Source organism: Triturus cristatus, chromosome 12 (genome assembly GCF_964204655.1).
Source record: "Triturus cristatus chromosome 12, aTriCri1.1, whole genome shotgun sequence".
Lineage (NCBI taxonomy): Eukaryota > Metazoa > Chordata > Amphibia > Caudata > Salamandridae > Triturus > Triturus cristatus.
In genome coordinates, this window is record NC_140595.1 from 681,334,460 (window position 1) to 681,357,309 (window position 22,850).

Below are 22,850 nucleotides of genomic sequence, written 5' to 3' on the forward strand. Positions count from 1 at the left end.
ATATATTGCCCAGACTGCAGTGAACACGAGCTAAAAGAAAAGTGATTACAAAACACTAGCCACGTAGATAACTTATGCTCCTGACATTTTAGCTCCTGTTTGTTTAAACGAGGGTTATTTATAAGCATGCTCTAGGAACAGTACTTCTCGACACATGGATCAACATTGTTTCAGCAGCACCACCCCCCCTTCACCAGGTGCCTAATCTGCCATATAATACGTATGAAAGTGAATCACACAGGTTACATGTCAGCTATATCTATTAACAGAAATAAGGGAACCTGTCGAAAGAATACGTGTATAACAAATTATATGTGTCTGTGACATTGAAACGCGACACGATGTTCTAGCGTTGATTTTATCTCAATAAATGTAGTTTTACAGTGGATGTGATCCGTGGCAGCTGCCATGTGCTTGCTTTCACAGGGTTTGCACGTCACACCGTGAGGAAGGATGGACAGCAAATCTGGTTTGCAGCCTGTAATATTCCAATCTTTCAAAGCGCGTTCTGGTCTTGCAGCGCTAATAAATACTATTTTACCTGTGACAATGAAACGGAAGCGAGTGACTCAGCACAACCCTTCCTCTCTGTCTGCTTGGCTCTGCTGCGAAGCAAGCAAGCCCCGGGACTTATTGAAAGGGAGGGAGGAGGAGAGCAGAAAGAGTGAGGTGGGGGGTGTTGGAGACAGGAGAATGAAATCAAACCATCGTGGTGCTCCTGAAAGGGCACCGCGCCTGCCATTAAACATAAAAGAAAGAACCAGCCAATCTCTGGGAGACCATATCCAGTCCTGTGCCCAGGCAGCTGTGAGGAGCAGGAAAGGCACAGACAGCAGTGCCCTCTGCTCCGAGGCAGCCAGCAGCACAACCCTCCCTCTCCGTCCGTCCACATGGCTCTGGTGAGAGGCAGACTGGAGCCAGCTGACTGACAGAGAAATGTCATGAAAGTCTCCAGTTACAGGCGCAGGCTACAGCGTGAACAAGAAGGGCTGGGCGAGAAGGGAGGGGGGAATGTGAGGAGCCAGAATACAAGTGAGAAAAAAGAGGAGGAGAAGGAAGATGCAATCAGAGCATCAAAGGGCTGGGTGAGAAGGGAGGGGGGAATGCAAGGGTTAAAGCGGCGAAAGTGAAAGTAATCGAGCAGAGCATCAAAGGGCTGGGTAAGAAGGGAGGGGGGAATGCAATGAGCAGAGGAGCAGCTGTGCACGTGCATGTGAGATCGTGCACTCAAGGTTTAGGCCAGCCAAAAGACTGGGTAGCACTTTGAAAATCCCACAATCCCACATATAAAATGTCTCTTCGAGCCTTTGGCTCACGAGACCTAATCATAGATAATCCAATACCAATAACTACATACCCACTCATTAACTCTTAGGTCTACATACACCGCCACTCACTCACCTGTACAGTCACTCATACTTACAGTCACTCCGTACAAGACTATTATATGCATTTATACACCTAGATAGACACTCACACACCACCAATCATCCATTGAGGTACTGACACACAAGTGGAGAAGTGTGGCTCACTGGTTAGAGTAGGCAGACCTGGAAGCAGAGGTCAGCCTGGGACCAGGGTTCAATTCCCAGCTCGGCTGGGTCTTGAGTCCATCAATTGTCCATGGACTCGATAATTCTCGCTCCAGTGCATACTCGATTCATGGGTTCACACTCTGTGACTCTGGGCAATAGCTTGCTTAATCTCCACAATGGCCCCTCACGGCGGGATGCCTGGCTTTCACCTTGTGGATGCCCTGCTGGGTTATCTCACAGGGGAATACCAGGACGGGTTCCTTAAGCAAGCGCTTAGATACCGGTTGGTGATTTGCGCTATATAAATATCTGCACATTTACATTTACACACCTAGTCAGTCGTGCAAGTAATTAAACACAATTTACTCACCTATGCAGTTAAACACACTCAAGTTCACTTACTCATAAAAATAGTACCACATTCTTACGCTCTAATAGAATCATTGATACAAGCACACACTCATCCATACAGCCACTCTCACAATCACACACTCTCACATATACCCACTTATATACTCTTACACACATATATACTGCCTTTCACATATTTCTATTTCTATGCGGAATTTGTTAAGCGCGCGGACACCCAGGGGTTTCATGGCGCTAGAGAAACAGAGAAGAGGATTCGGAGGATGTAGAGTTCTAGCAGTACGCTTGTTGAAATAGCCAGGTCTTTAATGCACGTCTGAACTCAATCAGCTTGGAGCAGCTCCTGATGGACAAGGGCAGAGAGTTCCAAGTCTTTGGGGCGAGGTGTGCGAAGCTGGATCCGCCGAGTCTTTTCTTTTTAAAGGTCGGCGCCTTGAGAAGGAATAGGTGGGCGGACCGAAGCTCACGGGTCGGGATATGTTTGATAATAAGTTGGTTGATGAATCTAGGGCTTTTTCCGTGAAGAGCCTTGAAAATTATGCAGCCTGTCTTAAAGATGATCCGATGGGTGATGGGGAGCCAGTGGAGGGAGGCTAACAGAGGTTTGGCTGACTGCCTGCGGTTGCTCCTGAAGATTAATCTGGCCGCTTGATTTTGCACAATCTGCAGGCGTTTAGAGATGGTGAGGGGGAGGCCGAGGTAGGCATGTAGTTAGTCACACATGTACCACTGAGATATACATTCAATCCCTAACACACCCATACATACACTCACCCAACCATACAGTCCATCACAGATGCACTCTTAAAACCATGCACCCATAGAATCACCCACTCACACATCTATGCATAGAGTCACACACACCCTACCCACACAAACACTCAGGCACCCATACAGATACTCAGACAACCAATCAATAACCCATATAGACACTCATATAGCTATTCACTAAACCATGCAGCCACTTATACACCTACACACAGACACATACAGACATTCACACAGTTTAGTCACTAGTCTGCAGTAAGATACATTTAATGACTCACTTAACGAGTCAGTTACGCACCTACAAAATCATCCATTCACACACTTGTACACCCACTCACTCTTCAACAGTCCTTTCCCTATATATATTAAACATATTAAAACTGTACAGAAACACATACCTACTGGATGATGTCATCAGTGATGTCATCAGTGATGTCATTTGAGATGTCATCAGTGATGTCATCAGTGATGTCACTGACCATGTCATGAGTGATGTAATATGTGACGTCATCAGCAGTGCATTGCGGGGGCGCGAGTTATAGTTAGCTGAACTAACTATAACAGGGGAATTTCTAGGGTTTTGTACAAGGGCAATGTCCAGCTAACTATAACGCCCCTGAAACCTTTGGTTTTTTCAGTGAATTTCTAAGGTTTTTTAAATGTCAATTCCTAACTATAACACACCTGAAACCTATGGTTTTTTCAGTGAATATATATATATATATATTCTCTGAAAAAACCATAGGTTTCACACATGTTATAGTTAGCTGGACATTTCACTCATAAAAAACCATTGAAATTCCCCCGTTATAGTTAGTTCAGCTAAATATAACTCGCGCGACCGCAATCCACTGCTGATGACGTCACATATTACATCACTGTATTCACTAAGATACTGTTAATAAGTCAGTTATACAATTAATTTTACAAAAAAAAAACATCCATTTAGACACTTATTTACCCATTTATTCTTCCATTAACCTTTAGATATACATATATAAAAAATATTTATTTTTCAGAAAGACACATATTCACTGGATGATGTCATCAGTGATGTCATCAGTGATGTCATTTGAGATGTCATCAGTGATGTCATGAGTGATGTCACTGACAATGTCATGAGTGATGTAATATGTGACGTCATCAGCAGTGGATTGCGGTCGCGCGAGTTATATTTAGCTGAACTAACTATAACGGGGGAATTTCAATGGTTTTTTATGAGTGAAATGTCCAGCTAACTATAACATGTGTGAAACCTATGGTTTTTTCAGTGAATTTGCAAGGTTTTTTAAATGCTAATTCCTAACTATAACGTGTCTGAAACCTATGGTTTTTTAAGTGAATTTGCAAGGTTTTTTAAATGCTATTTTCTAACTATAACGTGTGTGAAACCTATGGTTTTTTTAGTGAATTTGTAAGGTTTTTTAAATGCTAATTTATGTATGTATTATTATATTTTTTATATATTTATTTTACAATAAACTACCTATGTATATAGTTATAGATTGACTGTATCCTGTAATATGGAATGGCTCGTTTAAAAATTTTTTTTTTTTAAGGGTTTTTCACTGTGCGCGCACCGTGCGCGCACCCCGCGAGTTTTTGAAAAAAAATAAAATGTTTTTTTCACCCTTCAGGGTCCTTCAGGGACCCCCTGACAAAGGCTAGGGGGTCAGGAACTCTCTACCCTGCCCCCTTTTCATGTTCTCCGCCTTTCTTTTTCACTGCCATACACAAAATGGCATCAGACACTTCCTGATTTCGACCGATTCGAATGTTGACTGACATCTAACCACCGATCAGAATTACGCTTGCGCACGGCACCGTGCGCGCACAGTGCGCGCATTTAGATAGGTATGTACTTTTAACTGCAATTTTCTCAGGAACTACTGAACAGATTGACACCATATATGCAAAAGGCACATCCCTGACCTGAGGACTACCTCTTTGCCAAATTTCAAGTAATTCTGTTCAGCCATTCGAGCTGTACCTTCGACTAAAGGTCCTATGGGAAAATGCATGGGGAAAATGCGTTTTGGGACCCCCCTTTTTTCTCAGCCCCCGCTTGACGAATCACCCCGACACTTTCAGGGTAGGAGCTGAGCAGAGCGCCCCATTAGTTTTGAAAATTTCACGAAGATAAGTCAACCGGCGCCAAAGTTATTGAAAATAGAATTTTCAGATTTGCTATGGGAACTCGGTCCTAACTAAAACTATCTACTGGCGACCACCAGTAGATAATATATATATATATATATATATATATATATATATATATATATATATATATATATATATATACAATGTATATGCATATATTCATATATGTGGATATATCATTATAAAAGATACATACATATATATAATAATGGTTTATACTTACTGTTAGAAATGGGGCTCTCTGATTGGCAATGATGTGCACCTTTGTCCATATAGGGACCCTTCTTCCAAGTCACTTCTACACTTCTAAAATAACCCCTGCTCACTCACCTCCTTTGTAGCTTGGTACAAGCAGACAAGCTTATCTTAGAGGCAGTGTGTAAACCATTTGCACATAACCAACAGTAATACTACGAAAGGACACCACACCAGTTTAGAAAAATATTCAATATTTGTATATATCCAAAATAACAACAATCCAACATCAATGTTCCCTCAAATGTATTTCCTCTGTGTGCGGCAGTGCAAGATCTCTGTGCGCTGCAGCCAAGGCTGTGTGCACCAAGTATGCAAGTGCAGCCTGCGAGCATATAAATCCGTTGCAATTACCGCTCAACACTTTTGTTTGCAATGAGATAGAGATCAAGTGCATTTCACACATAAAGCTCTAATTAACAGGGTCTTGTGACAGTTTTGCACTGTGGAGACAGATCATCGTGACATTAATTGTTCATTCTAGTTACACCTATACCCCAGGCTAAGAATAGGACAAGACTCAGAAGGGAGCCCCAAATAAGATTCTACCCCAGTCTAGTTCTTGATTTAGACTTGATAGTGTTCAAGTGACTGAATCCTGGTTCACAGTCTGCACTTGATGACTGAAATGTTGCAACATGGCTGACAAGCCACATAATGCAAAGCCTGCTATTGGTTGGACATTCAAAAACGGCAGGTGGTATATGTCAATATTACTCAGCAAACCTGAGAAAGGAAAGATAACATGTAGTTCTTGTATACATTTATCACGATACTCAGTGAAAAAGTATTGAGCATTATCTCACATCCTTTTCCTTTTTTATAGATCTACTCAGAGACGTTTTAACCAATAGGCAAAGTGGGCTCTGGCACAGGACCCCAGCTTTTCAGGGGGCCCCTTGAGAGAGCCAGCTCGGTTCTGCAGAGTCGTGCTGTAGTGACCCTGAATAATTCTTACACAGATTGTAATGGACTCGCACACATCACCCCAATTCAAAATAAATTAAAGGAACACGGTATTTGAAACAGACATTTTGCAGAGAAATGATGCATTTATGTTTCACTCTTTCAGATCAAGGCAGAACCTCACAAATTCATATGTCACAGATATTATTTGCAGTACTATTAGTGAACTGATGCTGTGTTACAATATTGAAAACCCACCTCACTTTCCCTAACTATTAGATGTAAACACATTTAAAATGCCGTGGCTGGTGAATGGTTTAAATCTCTAGCTAAGCGCCCACCCAAAGTCAAAGTGCTATAAATTTGCTGTATGACGGATATGAACACCCATTGCAGTGCTAAAACAATCTCAGGGCGCATTGCTGATACTGCACGAAAATTGTACCTTCAATTCGACCTGAGATTATTAAATCAGGTTGTCCAATTTATGTTCTAAACTGAAACACAAACAGTATTAATAAATGTTAACAATTACTTGTAATATTTGTACATGTTATATGCTACGTGATTTACAAATACTTACTTACTATGGCTTGACTCGGGGATTCATTTCCGCGCCTGTCTTTCTCTAGCGCCAAGTACAGGGCTTCTCTGGAGCCAGATGCTTACTTCTCCTAGTCTACCTCAGATTGGCCTGGTACATTTTCGATATTGACGCGGTTCTGCCTAAGCAGCTACGATCTGATTAAATGAGCATAAATGATTCTTAGCTGACAGGAGAAGTGTGCAAGAAGCATTAAAAAACTGATATCAGTCGTAGAACTGAGCATCAGCTAAGGTGGCCGAAAGAGGCCTCCACCATCTATAACATGATTGGAGCGGGCCGGTCCTAGGATATGTGGGGTCTCGAGCAGAATAGAAACATGCGAGGCCCCTATAATTTGCATAAGATTTAACCTCACAGGAATTGACATCATAGGAAGTAATATCAATTGGCCATTATTTATATGGCATTGATTAAGCTGTTTTGCAAGAAGCTACTTACCTAGGTAGGATATAAGTAACATGGTTAAAAAGCTTTAATATTCCTAATAAAATACGTACATAGATATTAAATTGCTATTAAGTAGATTAAATAAAGTTTAAATGTAGTTTAAATGATTCAAACTTGGTTATTGTTCTATTGAATGGGATGTATGAAAATTATACGCTAACCGATTATTCTGAGTCTGCCACTAAGAGATGTCCAAAAGAGAGGTGAAACTTTACTAATGTGGAGAAAAGACAGTTTTGAGTGTATTTCCAAAAGACTGGAGTTACACCACAGCTCAAGAGGGTGATAGTTCTAGTCCTGCACAAGTAGAAAGGAGAAGGATCTGCCTCCAATCAGGGCCATCTAAATTTTAGGATGGCACAGGAGTTTGGTTGGCACTGAGTATGGGTTCCGGACTGAAAGTAAGGAGTGCTGTAGAAAGATAGATCCTTTTTAATGCAGTGCATAACAACAAGTGGATAGTGACATGCAGATAGAGGGCTTCGGACGAAAAACCCAGCAGAGAGCATAAAGGTGAGAAGAAATGGCATAATGATCCAGCCATCTCTGATGAGGAGCCTAGCACGGTTCTGAATGATTTGAAGGGTACTGAATTCAAGAAGGCAGGAAGCCCAAGAAAAAAGGCATTTGCTTAATGTAGTGAGAAGATAATTGACTGTACAACAGCCTCATGGTAGTGAGAGGGCCGAAAAGGAATGACTTTATGTTGCTTATGGATGTAGTAAAGGCACGTGGATAAACAATGGTTATTATATTCTGAAAACAAGAGAAAATGCTGGAAAATGAATCCAAGATGTTTTTGCTGACTCTGCCCATGTGGGTGACTGACATACTTCCACCAGCCACCAAAGAGAACACCATATGGTATGAGATCCTTTAAAAATGAGAACCCTTGATTTGTCACTATAAGGTTTTGATTAATTTGTCTTCATTCAGAAATCAACCGCTAGCATGCACATATCAACATACTCTTCGGCAGAGACCTGATTGCCACAGAGGGAAATCATGTTTAGGTATCAATAGGTGCAAGATATCAGTAAGAAACCAAAAATATAACACAAAAACTGACATTCACCTGAAAACAGCCCGGAGTATTGGTTTTGTCAATGGTTGTTCGCTGTTTAAGGTAAATTAGTAACAACAATAAATTATTTTACTTTCACATTGTTGTTTTAACCAATAAGTAGCTCCTTCACACACATTTGAAGAGAATCACAACTAGAATGCAGGACCATTGCTCTTTGTGCTCTGCAGAGAGGCCATATTTTGAATGATCATGCAACCTGAACACCTTTTTGACCCACAGACATGCACAGTGTGAAATCTGTACTGCCCGCAGCCTCAACTCCAAAGTGCTCAACTGTAGCTGTTATAAACACCTGGAGGCGACTCAGTACAAAGGGTGCATCATCCAAGAGTAATATGCTGTGAAATGAAATACAGAAACACATATGCTGGAAATAGTTAGCACTCTTTGGAAATGCAACATTAAGTAAAGCATGGGAAATATAAACAGGAACAAAATCACTGCCATGGATTAAAATAACAGCAGGAACGCTGGAATTGTGCGGCAGGAGATGGCTAAATTATGTGGCAGGGTGAGTAAATTATGAGACAAGAAAAGACAAATTATGTGGCATTATGTGGCACATTTTGAAAGAGTATTACTTCATTTTGTTGCCTTTTTTAAACTTGGTAACACTGTTTGGGGATTGGTTGCACCCATTAGTACCAATTTAACACCCAAATTTATCAGCGGAAACAATAAGGTTGACTATTCCTGCTTTTCAAAGGGCCTTTCCACATGTAGCAAGATGTGTCGCTGCATTTTTAGTAACTTTTGAATCGTTTGAGATAGAAAGCAATTTTGTTAAAATCTATAGATTATGCAGCAGATGATGGATTATGTGGCAAATACGGGAAATGCATAATTATGCAGAAATTGATGCTACCGCATAATCACATAATTCCAGTGGCCCTGCCTAAGATGCAGCATCAGACTGGGACAGAAAATAGGCCATGTACCAAACTGAAAATTAGAGAGCTAGTTAGCTAGAAAAGTGCCCCATGTTTGTAAACTAGGGAAGTTGTCAACTTCTAAAGATATGCGGTATAAGTGTTTTGTAAGAGATGGAAGACTGCACTGATTTGATTTTGCTGCAGGCACTGTTTACTTTAATATCAACAAAAAATCAACAGTAAAAACCGGCTCACGTGATGATAAACCAGGTCAACAACTAGCACAAAAAAAAGCGGCCTACAAACTGACCAGACAGGAGGGGTTTAAGTGGGATGAAAAAACTGGGGGGGGTCTTTCAAATGGGCATGGCTGATGTATTTAAGGGCGTGGCTTAAAAACATGTCAGCTATAAATCTGTGCATAGCATAGTGTGCCGCCTGACTGGTATTTTGCTGCATCTGTCATTGCTTGCCTCCAGATAAATATTACAACAGGTAACATTATACCGACAACAAGCCAGGACTATTGGCTTTGCCAGTGGCTATTAGTTGCATAAGATGAATAAGCAACATCTACGGCTTCCTTGTATATAATATTGAAAATGCTTCGGTTCTGAAATGATGAGACTGAAAGAACTATATCGAGTCTCGTTAAAGTTACTTTAAAGGCAGTGAAGGCCAGCACTGCTGCAGAGTTAAGTTTTGTTTTTTCACTCTGAGGGTGAGGGCAAAAATGGAGAGCGCCCGTCTCGTCACCTGCTTTTCAGAACTTTTCATTGTGTAGACACTTGATCAATGTATTTGTAGGGAAGCTTAAGGACATGACTATAGGGCCCCTTTTCAATGTCCATTTTAATTTACTACCAGGTCCAAGATTCGAGTGACCCAGCAGACTTTAAACCCTGCTCCATCCACTTTTGCATGCGGATTCTGCTCCTGTGCGTGCACCTCTTGTCTCAATGCCGCGCACACACCTATCTGCTCCCCCCACTTAATTCCGTTTGTCTTGCCCCTTTAATTCGCCTCTCTGCTCCCTTTCCACTTGTCCTTGGTGAGCAGCTTCCATTGTGATGTACCGCCATCGCCACTCTATATTCTTTGCTGTGCCCCCTGCAGGATATTAAGCCTTTTATTCATACAGGGGCAGGGCTACTTCACAGGCAAGGGCACTTAAATAACTTGTCTGATTGCTGTCATTAACATGCAGATGCAGCCATTAGGCCCACAGAGAGGGGCCAGCAGGGGAGATTGATAACAAAAAGAAAAATATAAAGTCCTATGAGGCCCCTGGGCCTCGAAACTCTGGAGTGTGTAAAGCTGGGAGGCCCCATGGGTGTGAGCAGGCGCGGGGCCCTGGGCAGCTGCCCATGCCTAGCGGCGGCCCTGGATTGGAGAGTGGGGCGGCAGCAAAGACTCTCTAAAGACACACCCACCTGGTTCAATCAGTGCCCACAGCAGCGGGCCCAGGACCTGGAAATGCGCTCAAAGCCTCCCTCCCTGATCGGAGAGATGAGGGGAGGGCTTCTCTCCGGTTCCACTTCTTGGGAGGTGAGTTGGTTATGAAAGAATGCGTCCGTTCTTGGAAAGACAAGAGTTACGTCCTGAGGGGCAGGCAACCCCATCAAGGTAGAAGAGCCTGGTGGAAGAAATGAAGAGAACCGGAAAATGAACCCTCGCACAGACAATGGCGAGCAGAGAGTGCAGTGATGGCCCTAGAGAGATCCCTTGTGTCATCACATCAATCAGCGCATCAAAATTAGGCCCCCTGTCGGAGAGAAAAAAGAGACTTGTGCTTTCAGGAGGTGAGAACTTTCCGTGGAAGACAATACATTCTGACTCGCAGAGGGGCCTCCGAGTGTGAGCGCTTCATCTGCACTTCTGCAGCTGTGAGAGCAGCCAGGCTTCAGAGAAGCAGCACGATGATGCAGGATCCTGCCCGCAACGCCCATTGGGTTCAAAGTGCTTCAAACCCGCCTCCCCCCAAACCCCCACCCCTCGTGTGTGACAGCCGGGGCTGAGAAAGCTTCCCGGGCACACACAGAGCCGCACCCCAGTACTTCACAGGTCTTTAAAAGACCAATCACTTTTTAACGAGGCTTTGTTGTTTCACCCCTTCTTAGAGCCCCTGAATCTCCAATCTGCATATTGCTGAAAGACCATACTTTTCACGGCATTACCATTTCAAATGCGATGGCTGGTGAAGGGTTTGAATCTCTAGCTAGGCAGAGACGTGCGCGCTTTGTGAGACTGTCTGCACGCTTGTAAAAGACCCTATGAGCGCCCGCTCAAGCCCGCAGCTTACTGGGAACAATGTCCAACATACAGTACTTTAAAAATATGCACTTTGCAAGAATACTTGAAAAACTCAGTTCCTTGAAGTCAGTAGCTCCATCCGGTGCTACCGCGATGCTGTAAACAACAGAATCCAACAGTTCTGGGGTGTCAACAGACTCGTAAACAGTACCTTTTGTGTTGCAGCAGATATGTTGGTGTGGCACCTGTCACGGTTGCGGTGTGAAGCGGAGCAGTGCAGTGTGTGGTGCCCTCAAGTTGCGGTGCAGGCAGTGGCTCGGTGACGGTCAACCAGCGTCGTAGGTGAGACCAGGGCTGCAGTGCAGAGTGAAGGCGATGCTCGTTGTGGTGCTGACAGATCACGGTGCAAGTGACAGAGGCAATTGCTGGAAGCTGGCGTTGCTTGGTCCGGCGTCGGTAAGACCAGGGCAGTGAAATGAAGCGAAGTGGTGTGGAGTGCAGTGCCCACTGGTCACGGTGCAAGCAGTGGCTCGGTCGTGGCGGCAACAGTTGTCGTCATCCGTGAGACCAGGGGTTCGGTGCGAGATGCGGCGGTGCCCTCTGTGGTGCCTTCAGGACACCAAGCCAGCGACAGAGTCGGTTGCTTTTCCCTTCTCTGTGGCAACTGAAACAGTGGTTCCAGAAGTGGTACCCAGATGTTGGTGAAGTCTTTGCAGTCCCTGAGACTTCAGAACAGGAGGCAAACTCTACTTCAAGCCCTTGGAGATACTCAGCACAAGTAAAGAAAGTTCAGTCCAGTCCTTTCACTGCCCAAGGCAAGCAGCAACTGCAGGCCAACCCAACAAAGCAACAACACAGCAAAGGGGCAGTCCTCGTCCTGGCAGCTCTTCCAGCTCTTCTTCTTGGCAGGTTCCTTGATTCCAGTGAGTTTTAAAGTTCTGGGGCCTGGGCCACAATATTTATACTTAAAATTCCTTTGTTGTCTCAGGCAGAGAGTGTCTGCTTAGTCCAAACCAGTTTGGTCCTTCCTGGCCCAGCTTCCCAGCAGGAGGTGGAGACAGCATTCGCCAAGGCAGTCTGGCGCAAGGGAAAGCTTCTCCCCACTCTAAATGCAGACCAGGCCTATTCAGGTGCTAGTGAAAACTCCTCCCACTACTCTGAATGCAGCCTAGGTCTATTCCGCTCAGCCCTGACTCATTCAGGAAAGAAATAGCACACATCACCCCCCACCGCCACACCTCCGGTGGCTGTCTTAGAGAATGCACATCCCCAGCCCCTGTCACTTCAAAGCCAGACAGTCAATCCACAAACTTAGCAGAGGCACACAGGATGACTAAGCAAGAAAATACCTACTTTCTAAAAGTGGTATTTTCAAAAACAGAACATAAAAATCATCTTTACTAAAAAGGTGCATTTTTACCTTCTGAGTCCAGGCATACTAATCTCTATTTCCCGATCTTGTCTCAATGGGAAGTTATACTTATAAGATGTTATAAGTAAAACTGCCATTCTATCCTCTGGACAGCTAGCCTTTACATAGGGAAACTGTAATTCCCTACCAGGACAAGCCACACACACCAGTACATGTCCTACCTTTAACATACACATCACCCTGCCCACAGGGGTACCTTGGGCTTACCTTAGAGGTGACTTATATGTAACAAAAAGGAAGATTAGGGCCTGGAAAGTTGGTGCGCTTGCCAGGTCGACATGGCAGTTACAAACTGTGTGCAGACCCTGCAGTGGCAGATCTGAGATACCTTTTCAGGGCTACTCATGTAGGTGGCGCAATCAGTGCTGCAGGCCCACTAGTAGCATTTGATTTACAGGCCCTGGCACACTCAGTGAACTTTACTAGGGGCTTACCAGTAAATCAAATATGCCAATCATGAAAACACCAATCCATAATAACAATTTACAACAGGAGCACTAGTACTTTAACACTGAACAGCAGTGAGAAAGTGTGCAAAGACACTAAACCAGCAAAAATCAAAACCAGGAGGTCAGAATGCAAAAAAACAGGGGAAACATGCTAAAAGGTGCCAGGTGTAACACTTGCCTGTAAAATACTTAATTTTTCGTGGTTAAGACATTAGTTGTAAAGGTATATTCATTGTAAACAAATATGTTGCAAAGACATTCAATTATAAAGACACTTTCATTGTAAAGATGTTGTTCTAAAGGCATGGTATTGGTTCTGCAGTCGTGGTTCTGTCATACAACCCTCACAGAAGGCAGTTAACATTCTGGAGGAATTCTCTGGAAATTAGCTGGATTTCTTAATAGCCAAAGACATAATTGGTGTATTAAGGGCTTAGGCAAATAAAGTAAATCCAACATTTACTCAATATTGATATTCTAATACAATTGTAGCTGTAGCCAAAATGGAAGAATAATTCTGCTAAAAACTGTTTTCCTGCATGTTAATTTTTCTGTCCGTATTCTGATACTGTCTACTTGAGCATGTTTTAGAATGGAACTTTAATGTACATTTTGCATTCATTTTATTGGCTACTATTATATTTTTACTGTGTTAGTATCTTTTAAATCAGTTGTCTTCAAACGTTTTGAGATCAAATCCCACATCTTGTAAAATTGTTTGGTCAGGGCCCCAAGATGTCACACTGTTTTCTCACATTCATTATGTGCAATATTCAGAATTACTTTTCAATGTATCACAATAAATATGTGCTTTGAACCCTTACAAGCATACCCAACAGTTCAAGGGGTATGTGAATAAAAGTCCAACCACAGTTTTTTGTTTTTTTACCATGCATACATTTTCTAAAATAACTTTGTGGTTTGCCAGTCAAGTCAAACATGTATGCGTATGTGCGTACATGAGCATGTGCATTTGAGTGAAAGGTGCAGTCAGTGATAGAGGTGAAAATAAATTAGATTAAATGTCAGTAACTGAGTATGAGTGAGTCGATGAGTGAGAATGATGGAGGAAAAGTAGGAGTGAATAGCGGTTTCTCTGCCTGCACTGTCACGGGCACGGGCACGGGCAGAGAAACCTGTGTTTACTCTTACTAGGCAGGAACAATTTCAAAGCTCCTGCCAAGCGAGAGCAAACACTAGGGGGCCCATTAGGATGGCAGGCGGACTTCAGTCTGCCCGCCATCCTCGCTGTGCTGCGACCAGCCACCAGACGTGTGGCGGTCCTGCACCGCTGATTAGGATGCGACCGACGCCCTGGTGGTCGCATTCTGCATATTTGACATTGCAGCGATTGCTGCTTACAGCAGCACCCGCCGCAATGCCAAATTGACATGCTGTGCATTCCCATGCACAATGTGCCAGGCCCCGCACGGTGCCTGCCACCTTGTGCAAGGGAATGCAGGGGGGTACCATGGGTACACCCCAAGTGCACCCCTCTCCCCCATCCTCCCTGGGGGCACGCAATGGGCCCCAAAGCACATTCCGCAAGCCTTTCCATGGCGGCATCGCCGCCATGGAAAGGCCAGTTACCGCACCTATCCTAATATGGATGGCGGTGCCTGGTAGGCACCACCACCATATTAGTGGCCAAATCCGTCCGGTCGGCAATCGTAACGATAGTATGGCAGGGGGTGAATCAAATCGGGATGGCGATCTGCCCGCCATCCTAATGAACCTCTAAGTGCCTTATTTAGATCTTGGTGGATGGGTTAATCCATCACAACAGTGATGGATATCCCGTCTGTCGAAATATGAATCCCATAGGATATAATGGGATTTATATATTGGTGGATGGGATATCAATCACCGTTGTGAGATCTAAATCAGGGCCTACGTCAGCTCCCAGCTGTCAGGACCATAAAATAAATTCCCGCCAGCTGGGAGCAGACTTTTCATCTGGGCATTGAAACAGATGAAAACATTGCTTCTGTCTGCATCCCCCAGGGCCCTGGGGGATGGGGTCCCTGGGACTGAAATTGGCCCATGGAGGGGGAGCCATGTGGCCCACACCCCCATTGTTATTAGGTTGGGCCCCAGGGGATGGGGTCCCCGGGGTCAATATTGGTCCAAGGACGGGAGGGCTGCATGCCCCCCTCCCACTTCATAATGTGGGCGGGTTCTCAGAGATGGGGTCCCTGAGGGAAAAATCTTCTAGGGAGGGGGGATGTGTTCCCACTCCCCCTTCTTAATGTGGCTTGGCCCCAGTAGATGGGGTCCTCAGGGCCTAAAATTTGCCTGGGGAGGGGGCTGCTTGACCACCTCCAAATTTAAAATATGACCAGGCCCTGGGAGATGTAATACCTGGGGCCAAAATCGGCCCAGGGATGGGGACTCACCAAAAATTAATTGCTGGGCCCAAGTGGATGGTATCCATAGGGCCAAATATTGCTCTAGGAAGGTGCTACATATGCCCCTTCCCTAAAACATGTGGCGGGCCCCTGCTCCTGAAATCAGCATGGGCAGGGCCCTGCGTGCCCCCTCCCGGGTTGACTGCCCTGTGGCCAACCCGCCACCGCACACAGCCAAACACCGTGTGAGGGTGGCTGCATACATATGTGTGTACATATATATATATATATATATATATATATATATATAGACCCAGTAGAAGGCAGAACGTCGAAACGTGTAGGTCTTGATTGTGATTTAGAAGGACTATGAAATGTCAAACTATCTATGCCAAAAAATAAAAAAGAGAAACTGACCGGATGAGAGAGAGAGAGATATACATAGATATATAGATATATAGATTAGATAGATATATAGATATATAGATTAGATAGATAGATAGATAGATAGATAGATAGATAGATAGATAGATAGATAGATAGATAGATAGATAGATAGATAGATAGATAGATAGATAGATAGATAGATAGATAGATAGATAGATAGATATAGCCCACAGCAGTAAATTCAGTGCTGCATGCAACCAGCCTACACCCCAAGCACCTCAGACAAAGCATCCCGTATGGGGAGATGATCCGACTAAAAAGAATCTGCAGTACCGAAGGTGAACTACTGAAGGCCCAACAGAATAGCCGATTTAGATTTCTCCAACGGGGTTACACTAAAAAGTGTATAGATGCAGCTATCCTAAAGAGTGGGTTGGTAGACAGGAGCACCCTCCTGAAAATCAAAACAACAGGGGCAACAAGCGAGGCACCTATGTTATCATCCAAATCTAATGAAACATCTAATGATGATAATAGGATACAATAAACAAAGTAGGGAAATCAACCGCATTATTCAGAAAAATTGGCCTTTGATAAAGAATGACCCAATCTTAGGACCTACCCTACCAACCAAGCTCTCTATTACCAATAGAAGAGCACCCCATATGCGGGATAGGTTGGTACAGAATAATCCGGTGGACAAACCAAAAGGCAATTGGTTAAGCCAAAGAAAGGGTTTCTTCAAATGCAGGAGCTGCAAAGCGTGCCAATTTGGCATTAATACATTTACATACAGAACTGCATTTAGTGAACAGGAACATACCATCAATAAAGCCCTCTCTTGCAAAACAGAATATGTTGTATATGTTCTCATGTGTTCCTGCAGGCTTAGGTACGTGGGTAGTACCAAAGTGCAGGGGCACAGGAGAATTCATCGACTTGGTATTTAAATCGTGATAGCATCAAAAATGTCAATCATCTCTTTTAACAAATTGTATGAGAACTAAAAATGGGTTTTTATAAATGTTATATGTACATATTTATATATTTATTTATGTATTTATGAGATTATATATGTAATTTGCACAATTTACTGTTGATAGAGAAATGCTATGCCAATGTGTACCTTTCAGAAAATACATGTAAACAAAATATCCAAGCGGTAAAAATGTATTAGGTATTCATACCATCATGTAACTAGCGTCGTAAATAACAAACAAGCATCACGATTAGTTAATTGGACGGTCACTTTAACACCTTGAGAAAAAAAGAAAGCAAGCACTAAAAAAATGGTATTTAAACAGTCAGGTGACTTCATGGTGTCTCATGCGATCAAGGCTCTACGGAGTTGAAACGCGTTATGGCTGATACCTTAAGAAAATAAACTGATTGAACGCACCGAAATTTGGTCCCTGCTCCTTTCTTCAGCATAGTGAAGCGCCAAGCAGCAGAGGAGTATTTCGGATATATATATATATATAGTTACACTCCCACATATAGGGCATGAGTCATAGTTCCTTCATATAACTCATATATAACTGCTGAATTTATATGATTTATACATATATTTTGGCAAGAAAATGTTGTTGTATAGTTACTATTGCCACTATTTATTTTCTGGAACCTGATACTACACAGTAACACAAATGTAGGTAAATACAGATATTTATTGGCACTTCAAACATGGGTTGGGATGGTAACTCTTTTTGGCTGTTTGTTCTGATGAGTTTGTGATAGTTTACTTACCATCATTAATCGAAAGTGATGACCGGTCTTTAGTACAAAGTTATTATAAAGGCTGTACTAACTGGTCGTTTATGTGTCACATGAGAACACCTTTCTGATCTATTTCACTAAGTTATGCACATTCCAGTTTGGTAAATCGTACTCATCATAGTGATCCACACAGTATGCTTAAAGAACCCCCTGATGGGAACAAAAGGCTACAGATTAAACACCTGATAGATGATTTGCGGCTCTATGTGAGTCCCCCAGCCACATGCCATCCTTGGAAAAAGGAAGCACTTTTTGCTCATGAGAACTGTCCATATTATGCTATTATTCATTAAAGCCCATATTTGTTGTAGGGTTGCATCACATTTGCAATAAGCAATGGGGTGAAAAAGTGTCACAACCCTTAGGATGTGATTTATCAAGCTATGCAAGGACACCTTGCGTGGCCCTGAGTGGCTTGATAAATCAAGAGTAACGCAATACAGTGCAAATCATTGTGTTGCATTCCTCTGCCCCAGTGAGGCGTTCCATGTATGGTGCATGTGTCTTCCAATGCAAAGCCCATGGATTTTGATGCATTTCCACATTTACGATAAGTGGTAGACCTGGAAAAGCGCCAAAACTTCCAGTGGAGGCTTGCCGAGGGAGTGCAGCGGGGCGGAGGAGGGGCAGGGTTGTGGCGTAGTGGACTCGGACATACGACGGAACGGAGTAAAGTAAGTAAATAAATAAACACAACTATTTATCTTGCACACGCTGCAGCGCCGAGTTTGTGCTGTGGAGGAAACAACCCTCCCCTTGCCCCAGGCGTGCTTGCACCCAGGTAAGGTGAGAAAATATCTATGCATGCAGTGTACACCCCCAGGAAGGTTAGCCACCCCTTTATGGTGGGCAGTAGCGTCTCCTGGGGGGAGTGCTGCGGGGCGGTGGGGCAGGGAGAGGCAGGGTGGGGGGTAGTAAACTCTGGCTCATGTCCAACAGGAGTAATGTAAATAAATAAATAAATATTACGAATGTCATTGCGCGCGCAGCATCGCCATTTGGCCATTCAGGATGATCTGTACACCTAAAATTTAATTTTGCCATCTTTAGGAGGGCAGTAACAGTGGGTTCTGGGAAAAAGGGGGCCTACTCCACTGAATGTGGTCACCTTAGGGGCAGACTAGATGCAGGGATTGGCTGCCTACCCGTACCCTCCCACAACCGTAGCTCCCCAAAATCTAGGATTTAAGGGACCCTCCCGACACCAGAACCTCAGATCTGAACAACTTACTTCAAAGAAGGACCAAGAGAAGACCTGTGTCACTTACAACAGGACTTTGCCCACCAACACAGAGCAAAAGAGGGATACTTTGTCCCTGAGGCAACAGACTTGGGACTGAGTAACCTAGTCCTTGGATAAAACGTGACACTCTCGTAGAGAGGGACCCTTGTGGAACTCAGAAGCACCCTCAGTCTCCCCTGGACTAGTGGCACTGGTCCACTGCAACCTGCAGGTAAAAACACTCAACAGATCCAAAGAATATCTAGCCATCAGGGGCCACCAAAGTATCACTAAATTCCAGATGGTCCAGTGCATTATGGAAGTTGTAGTCTCACTTGCCCTGAAGTTTAAGGCCTCTATGTTACTCCCCTGGAAGTTCCAGAAACATTTTGATGTGCTTACCGCTGCCAAGGCGTGTTGGTCATCAGTCCTGTAACTGACCCCCACACTCAATGCTGCATCTACATGAAACACTGTACAACCATCATCCTTCTGTAGCATCTATGTACTCATTGTTTTTTTGTATCTTGTTTCTTGCAGCACAGTGTAAGCGGTAAAAACAGCACCCCTTGAGGCTTCCGTTCAGCACAAAGGACAGCCAGACCAACTCTGCACCCGTACTCCAAGGGCTAGGTAAAATTGATCTGACTGATGTGTCCTGGGGCCTGCATTACCTTATTCCTATTAGGGTTCTAAGTAACTCGACCTGCAAGTGACTGATTGTCACTAGTAGATTTTGTTATTGCCCGAAATGTTAGTTTGTCGATGTATTTTTTTGCATTGATTTAATATTGCTTCAAAAATCTAAAACTACAGTTATATGTATGCTTTTCTGTTAATTTTGGTGTCTAAATTAAGATAAAAATACACTCTATTTTTATAAATTGGTGTCGGATTTCTCTTGAGTAATGTCAATGACTTATCATGCATGTTGGTACTCTGATATACTTAACACATGTTCCTCTACTAAAGTGTGACTGCTCTTTGCCACTATGCAAGGACTGAGCTAAGGCTTTATTAGTTGGAATCTAAGGACCATCTTTGGGATATTGTGATAATATTACCTGGTAAGGCTACTGCTAGGCCTGACAGCCTTAGAGTGGTCTTCACCCAACTTTTTGCCTGCCTCTCTCCATTTTTCTGACTGCTAAACAGTGTTAAAGTGCTTGTGCTCTCTTCCCTAAACATGGTAAAATTGGTTAATCCCCAATTGGCATGTTTAATTTACTTATAAGTCCCTAGAATAGTGCATTACATGTGCTCTGGGCCTGCACATCAAATGCTCCTAGTGGACCTGAAGCTCTGATTGCGCCACCCACATAATTAGCCCCTTTACCATGTCTCAGGCCTGCCATTGCAGAGCCTGTGGGTGCAGTCTACTGCCACTTCAACGTGGCATTTAAAGTTACTTGCCAAGCTTTAAACTCCCCTTTTATTACACCAAAGTCATGCCTATGGACGGCCTTGGGTTGCCCAAAGGGCAGGGTGCTGTTTTAGTAAAAGCTAGGACATGTACTCTTAGGTTTTACATGTCCTGGTAGTGAATAACAGCTCACTACGTTTTCATCACTGTAAGGTCTACTCCTCCCATAGGGTAACACTGTGAATTCCTTAACATGCATTTAAGTTGTAATTCCTGATCAGAAAGGAGTAACTGTATTATATTTTATATCTTTGGAATGGTGAAAATAAATCCCCTTACTGATAAAGTTGGATTTAACATTACAATTTTAGAAATACCACTTTTATTGAGTAGGCTTTCCTCTGCTCGTAGCACTTTGCGCCTTTCAGACTCCCTCCAATAAACGTCTGGGGTGGGCGACAGCTACACTTTATGCAGTCCCTCTAGACAACCACAAACATAGGGAGGCTAAGTGTGTTTGAGTTCACATCTACATACATCTGCATTCTGATGTTTCTTCCTGGTAAGGAAGGGAGGGCAGGGTTGACACTTACACTTCAATAGGTAGTGGCCTGACCCCACAAAAAAGGCTGATTACCCCCTACTGAAAATCTGGAACCAGGGCTGGGAAGAAAGTACCATGTGCACTTCAAAGAACCTTCTTTAAAGTCACCCGCACTTCAAAGGCAGATTTGGGTCTAAGTGCTAGGTCTCTGACCCTACCAAAGTAGTAGACTTCTGGACCTGTGACTAGGAAGAAGAGGAAATGCTGTGCTGCTAAAGGACTGCCACTCTGCTGGATCTGCTGTTTGCTGAACTATTGCCTTGCTGGGGTACCCTGCTGCCCCTGCTCTCTCTGCCTGGGTGAGAAGGACTGGACCTGCATCACTTGAACCCAGAGTGACTCCAAGGGCTATCTGGGTTGCCTCCTCTTGCCTAAGTCTAAGGGACACAAAATACCTAAAACTCTCCTTTTCCAACCTTTGGGCTTATCTTCTGGTGAGTCTGTCTGGCCAAATGGTGCCCACTCAATCCTGGACCCTTGGACATGGACCTAGAAGTCTTCTGCAGTGTTACCGATGTATCGCCTGCTATAGGTGGAATCATATTGGTGCATAGCACCAGAGCCGCTGCATCACACTCAGACCCACCACACACCAGGGCGTCCTCACTTGTGGCTCTCGTCACATTGCCACTGCTGCTTTGGGAGGCCACCAAAGAATTGCTTGGCTTCAACCTACCTCTGTCGAAGTGGTCCTAGACTCAAGGTACAATCTTTCTGCGGGCCTAAATGGGTCCCTGTATATGGCCCGCACTCCCTCGTGGTCAGCCTCAACTTGACTTTGTTCCAGTCCGGCATGACCAGTTAACCCCTTAAGCTTCATTTGCTTCTAAACGCTACTTTGACATTTATTCCTTCAAAATTCATAACTCAACTCCAACATATGGGATTTTTCAACGTTTTGGTCCGGTTTTATTTATAAAGTCATACTTTATTTTCTAAACTGTTGTGGAGTCTTTTTCTGTTTTTTTCCACCATTTTACTGTTTAAGTGTTCAAATACTTTACACATTGCCTCTTAAGTGAAGCCTGACTGCTCTATGCCAAGCTATCCGAGGGTGAGCACAGGATAATTTAGGTTAGTGACTTACCCTTACTAGGATTGTAGCTTCTGCTTGGACAGAGTGCAGACTCTGCCAACCAGAAACCCCATTTCTAACAGCTACCCAGCCATCCACATAATATTCCTTTTCCTACGTGTATAAATTATCTACTGTATTATGCTAATTGCCTGTCAAAAAAAATGCAACAATGTTGTCAAAGGAAGGAAGGAAGTCTTCCTGGTAATAAAATGCTATGTCCTACAATTCTTTCAATTCTACTGGAAATTCAATTAAGAATGTTTTATTTTGTATTCAAAGTAAAGAAAATGAAACATCCTATAAACAGTTTATCTGCGATATTTTTAGACTGTACTTTCTGTTCTCTGATGTGATTTCAGCTTTGAAACATTGAATGTCACCTAGTTATGTGGAGGGCAAAGTAAAATAGAAAATATGCAGAAAACAGGTTAAAAATGCAAGAGAGGAAAGACTGTTGATCAAGCGGAGTTACAATTATTTCTAAACACCATTCTATGTCTTTGGGATGGGACTGTGTGACCTCTGCCTCCCTCCCTTTTCAATTTAAGGACCCCAACTCTTTTCAATTGAAGTATGATTTTCTTGCTATGGGTCACTCCCATTTTGACTGGTGAATAGATGGTCCTACAAGCTTCAGAGGTAGCTATTTGGCTCATAAGAGTGGTTCCTATGGTGGAATAATTGTGGTTACGGTTGCCAGAACATTATGCACAATAATTACATTCTGAATCCCCACAGAGGATCTATTTGGCAATCTGTACATATGACTTCACAGTTTACTATCTTGTGTTTCCTCCCTCCAGGTGTAGTTGATTTACACATTCCAAATAACAGGACATGGCGTATGTCTCAGGAGTTCAGGAAACTGTCCTGATCACCGGAGGAGGCGGGTACTTCGGTCATCGGTTGGTTTAGTTTTCTTTTCAATTATT

General features: G+C 43.5%; 1 protein-coding gene and 1 pseudogene across 2 annotated transcripts in view; both read left to right on the top strand.

Annotated features, from left to right (window-relative positions):
- LOC146780080 (adenylyltransferase and sulfurtransferase MOCS3-like) overlaps positions 1-13,613 on the top strand; it is a 74,600-nt pseudogene extending 60,987 nt beyond the window's left edge.
- LOC146780079 (short-chain dehydrogenase/reductase family 42E member 1-like) overlaps positions 1-22,850 on the top strand; it is a 109,734-nt gene that overhangs the window by 79,267 nt on the left and 7,617 nt on the right. For both annotated transcript variants that reach the window (XM_085637584.1, XM_085637583.1), the window contains exons 2-3: positions 19,414-19,506; positions 22,722-22,823. In XM_085637584.1, the coding sequence (XP_085493710.1) occupies positions 22,756-22,823 (68 nt within the window). In that variant the 5' untranslated portion in view covers positions 19,414-19,506; positions 22,722-22,755. The remainder of the gene's footprint in view (positions 1-19,413; positions 19,507-22,721; positions 22,824-22,850) is intronic.